Below are 5,589 nucleotides of genomic sequence, written 5' to 3' on the forward strand. Positions count from 1 at the left end.
CTCTCTGAGTGCTGGGATTACAGGTGTGTGCCACCATGCTCAGCTGAGACTGCATTCTTTTAATAAGAAAGCGAGAGATGAGGAAGAGGAAATGGGTTAGTAGGAAACCAGCAGCAGGAGACAGGTAGTTCAGGCTCCTCCCTTACTTCTTCAAACCACGTAGGGTGTGTCTCCACTACGACCAGATGCCTACTTCCTGATATCCTTGGCATTAGGGGTGGCTTTAGGGCACCCCAAGAAGAAAAAAGGTCACATTTACTCACCCAGGCCTGAGCAGGAGGCATAGCCACTTCACTCAAGCTCTGAGTGTGAGAGACGGTAAACGGTGAACAAATCGGCAGAAACTCAAGTCAAAGTCGTTCTCGGGGGATAAGCAGCAGCTATGGCACTGAAGATAATGGTTATTTTTGAAAAGGCTGCCAATCCGGTTCACTGGGCTGTTATTATTCTTCGTAAAGAAGGCCACAAGAAGAGAACCCCACTCTTACACCAGGGGCCTTCGAGAGCGGCTCCGGCAGCCTTCTTCCTGGAAATTATGTGCGAGCAGATTCTGGAGGCCCAGCTGCACTTTCCTCTCTTCCCCGGGAAATGTGCTCTCCTTCGCAGGACTTCACCATCACAACCCCTTCCGAGGACGGCTCTAGGCCTGGGTGGTCACAGCCTCCGGAAGCCTCAGCGTCCGACTTCCGGTGAGGGAGACCCGCCGCGCGGCGCGCGGGGTCCGGGTTCCCACCGGGCAGCGCTCCGCGTTCTCAAGGTTCCGCCGAGGAACCGGGGCGCTCGCGTCCCAGGCGGTTGCTTGCCGGCGCGCTCCAGGCGCAGCATTGCGGCCCTGGACGTCGGTGGTGCGGTGCCCGGGGGGTCGGGGAGGCCGCCGTCTCCCGCTGGGCGATGCTGCGCTGGCTGCAGGACTTCTTGTCGCCCCCCGAGGTCTGGCAGAGTGATTATGACTACGTGGCCTATCAGATCCTCTTCGACGACTTGGACCACAATAAGGATGGCGTGCTGGACGTCCTGGAGCTCGCTGAAGGCCTGAAAAACTGGAGCTCCTCCTTTGGCGTGGACCCCGAGAAGGTGAGCCGCCCCCCCACCCCCCACCCCAGAGAGTACGTGGCCCTGGGGATGGTGGAAAGACGTTGCCTAGAGCTGGGAGCCAACACAACGCGCTGCCCTTTCTAGAATTTTCCAGAGCTTGTGGAGTAGGAGTGGAATTCCCTTTTGTGGGATTCTTCACGCAGAAGAACATAGCCCATTGAAACATGTTGTCAACGTTCTCAAAATAGTCATTCTCTGTAGTAAGAAGACCGCCTGAGGTTTTGAAGAAGATTCTGAGGTTCTGAACATTTCCTGCCCATAAGGGTCACGACCGTTAACCTTTGTCCAAAGTAAACCTGTTTTTCTCAAGAGGCTTTCCGCCTAGGGAGACTTGCCTCAGCATCTTATACAAGCTGTGCACAGCCGAGTAGCCCTGAACTGGTGTCTTTCTGACGTAATGGTGCACAAATCTAAGCTGAGTCAACAGACTTAATTTACTGCTGTCTTTCATAACCTAGGATTGCCTTTCTTTTCTAAAATGGCCACCACCCTTGTGGCCCCTTTGTGTAGGTACTTTAAGTTAAACACACAAATGTAAAGATTTGCAGCTCTGATCTACGTGTGAGAGAGAATAATCTTTCTGGTCAGAGTTAATTTTTTTTGTTTTTTGTTTTTTGTTTTTTTTTAGTTCAATCTATTTACCTGCATAGTTCATGAGTTCGTTTTTCTTTACAGCTGAATAAAATTCAGTTGTATATGAATACCACATTTTCATTTTCCATTTATCAGTTTATGGACATCTAGGCTGTTTTCATTTCCTCATTATTTTGAACAGAGAAGCAATGGACATAGCCAAACAAATATCTCTGTGGTATAAGGATCTAAAGTCCTTTGGGGATCTCTGCCTGTGAGTAGTACAGTTGAATCATATGATAGATCTGTTTCTAGCTTTTTGAGGACCTTTTCCTGATACTGATTTCCATCCTGGTTGCTTAAGTTTTCACTCTCACTAATAACAGATGAGGGTTCCCTTTTCCTCTCACTGTCACCAGCAATTATTACTTGCTTTCTTGATGACAGTCATTCTGACTGGGGTACAATGAAATCTCAATGTCATTTTAATTTCCATTTACTTGATTGCTAAAGGTGTTAAACATGAACGGTTTCTTAGCTATTTGCATTTCTTCTTTTGAGAACTCTCTGTTCAGTTCATTAACCTATATTTATTTATTTTTTTGTTTTCTTGAGTTCTTTGTATATTCTAGACACTGATCTTCTAGAGCTGGCAAATTATATAAATATATATTTCTGTAGGCTGCTTCTTTAGTTAACAGTTTGCAGTAGAGAAACCTTTTAATTTCATTAAGTCCATTTGCTCTGTTTCCTTCCTGAGGAATCCTATTCAGAAAGTCCTAACTCTTGCCTGCATCTTAAGTGTATTCCCTGCTCTGGCCTCTAGAAGTTTCAATTTCATGTCTGACATTGAGATCTTTGCCCCACTTGGAATTGCTTTTTGTGTAGGCTGAGCGATAAAGATCAAATTAAATTCATTTACGTATCTATTGGAAGTGCTGATTTTACAAGACCTGGTTCTGCAGAGCTTAAAACCAAGTAACCAGTGAATATTCTCCCGCAGGTCTTGCAAACTGGCCAATTTTCAGTTTCAGTATTTTGGTACTGTGATGTCAGCTTTAAGAAACTTAGTCATGTGCACCTCGAAGCCTGCAATCCACTGCATGTCAGAATATGCTGGCCTGTTTCTCTTCCTACTTGGTGATATGAAATTAAGCTAAGTGCTCTTATTCAAGGAAGGTGCATCATGTCCGAGAAATTGAATCCTTTATATGTTCTTTCACCTAAAAGCTATTATGTCTTCTACTTGGTAATTCCTAAATGTCCGATGCAGGCATGAACTTAGAATATCTCATTGTAATATCATTTCAGGATAATTTCACATGTTTGGATAGTCGATGGCTCAATAGCTTTGGATCTAAGACTGTACAGAATCACAGAGCCCATAGACAAGCAAAATGGAGACCCTAGATTGGCACTGTGTGGTTTTCTGGTTGCTGCCAGACTGCACAGAGTCCTGGATCCCCAATTCTTCAGTAATCCTTAATTCCTTGTGTTGTTGCTTATGTGTTTAAGGAGGCAGTTCATTCGTTTGGCCTGTGTATTTTTATATAATGTCATGATTATACATCCACTATTTAGTTTACTTAGCCTATGATTCTGGAAGGGCCAAGTAATGATTGGGGAAGTAGAGCTTGTTGCATGGTCTCTGCTAATTGGCTGGGCTGCTGACTTGCTCATATACTGAGTAGTGCTTCTGGCTACATACTTATGTGGCTTCTGGGGCAGGAGAGATGGCTCAGTTAAGAGTACTGACTGCTCTTCCAGAGGACCTGGGTTCAATTACCAGCAACCACATGGCAGCTCACAACTGTCTGAAGCTCCAAGAGGTGACATTCTCAAACAGACATACATGCAGGCAAAACACCAATGCTCTTAAAATGAAAAGAAATAAATTATTTAAAAAGTATTTTAAGTGTTTTCTGTTCCAATTGCCTTATAGCACATATTCTCTGAAAGAGAAATTTGATGACAGCTGGACAGAGTCTTAGACTGGTTTCTAGATTCAGGATTAGTTATTTCTTGGAACAGGTGAGATCAGAGACTGTTTCTTAGAATTGGACCATGAGTATTGTCTAACTAGAGCTATAGGTTTGGACTTTGGGGGGTAGTATTTGTTTGTCATATTAGTTCAGGGAAATTGAGCTACTCTGCTTTTCCAAAATGCATGTGTGTTGGTCTCTTCTTTGGTCTCTCATGTGGCAGGCATGTTGGATGAATGAAGCTACTTTAACTTTCTGGGTCCAACAAATCTAGTCTCTATGCTTCTTTGTAATGGATGGAGGTGAGCAACTCCTTGTCTGGATAATTATTGTTGGGGTATGTGTGACCTGAGGCTGTCTGTATAAACTAACATTTGTGTAGAGTAGGTTTTGATCCCTTGTGGGGGGTCACATATCAGATCTTTACATTAAGATTCATAACAATATCAAAATTGCAGTTACGGAGTATCAACAAATTGATTTTATGGTTGGCAGTCTGCACAACACGAGGAACTGTATTAAAGGGTCACAACATTAGGAAGGTTGAGGACCACTGATATAGAGTCAAGTTAGGTTAAGCTTCATACTATGTTTCTGAGGGTAGCAAGCTCAGTTTTACAAGTGGCCAAAAAGCTAGCTAATGTCTCTGATTGGGTACCACTCCTAGCAGGACAGTGGGATGGTATCAAGACTTACGTATCAGTCATTATACTCTTTGGCCCACCTGTCCTTTTGGTTCCTGTCTGATTGCAAGTAGTCAACCATATTGCTACCCTCAGTGGCCCATGTGCAATAAGACGTGGCTGGGCTGCCCAGCAGTTGTGTTGGAATACTAGGGAAGCTGCCTCTGGTTGTCTTTTGTTTTGTAGGGGATTGGCCCCAAAGAGATTCTATCCTGTCTCGTACTGACTTCAGGGAGTGGGGAGAGGCATCATGCTTTAATTGTCTTGTTGTTCTTGCTTTTATCCCTAGAAGGAGCCCAAGACTTTTTGTTCTTTGATATTGTTAGCATGACTCTTAAAAATTTATTTTAAAAATGAAACTATATCTCTGCCATAGGTGGAAAACTAGTTGATTATAAATAAGCATAAATGGACACTTGAAAGGTTGGTATTTTAGGTTTAAATCCTATATTTCCTGGTGAAGTTGAGACATCCACTCTGGTGTGTTTTTCTTTAAGAAGTCAGCAAGTTTTGAGGCATGTTAGAACACTACAGATGTTTCCCATGTAGTCAGGAGTGAATGAGGCTTGAAACAAAGACTGATTTTCTCCACCTGGGATTTAATGTTGTTTAATGCTGTTTCCATGTGGGCACAATATGTGCCCTGCTTATTGAGAAGTAACAATGTGATCCATTAATTTGAGATAATTTTTACAGCATATAAATCTCTTCAAGAGTTCTCCCTTCTTTACCTAATCTTCTGTTTTTCCTTCATGCATTTTTGTCTTTAGCAAATTGAATAGAGATGAAATGAACTCATATCATAACTTGCTTAGAACTCTATGTTCAATAATCTTGGTTGTTATTATCAGCATTATTAATGCTGTTTTTATAATTAACTAATCTACTGCCATGCAACTATTTCACATATTATTAAAATATCCACTCCTGTTTATCTGTCTAGCAAATGTTTTTCTGTATGAATCTCAGCTCAGCAGCTGTCCTCTATGAAACTGCTCTAGAGTCTTTCAGGATTTTTACCTCATTTAAATCTGAAAGCTTACTGTACTTTGAATTCCTTGCATTTTATTTCACCTAATATATTGCCTTTGGTTATGTGATTTATTTCCGGTAGTCTATAATTTGCTTCATACTGGAGAATGTATCTCTCTCTTTTTCTCTCTCCTTTCTTTCTTTCTTTCTTTCTTTCTTTCTTTCTTTCTTTCTTTCTCTCTCTCTCTCTTTCTCTCTCTCTTTCTTTCTCTCTCTTTCTTTCT

At 42.4% G+C, this 5,589-nt stretch overlaps 1 protein-coding gene across 1 annotated transcript in view; it reads left to right on the top strand.

Annotated features, from left to right (window-relative positions):
- Positions 1–891: 891 nt before the first annotated feature.
- The window catches only part of LOC129684915 (calcium-binding mitochondrial carrier protein SCaMC-1-like), a 48,224-nt gene continuing 43,526 nt past the window's right edge, over positions 892–5,589 (top strand). The window contains exon 1 of the mRNA XM_055618175.1: positions 892–1,074. Coding sequence (XP_055474150.1) covers positions 892–1,074 — 183 coding nt within the window. The remainder of the gene's footprint in view (positions 1,075–5,589) is intronic.

The sequence above is a fragment of the Psammomys obesus genome, unplaced genomic scaffold (genome assembly GCF_907164565.1).
Source record: "Psammomys obesus unplaced genomic scaffold, mPsaObe1.curated_primary_1811, whole genome shotgun sequence".
Lineage (NCBI taxonomy): Eukaryota > Metazoa > Chordata > Mammalia > Rodentia > Muridae > Psammomys > Psammomys obesus.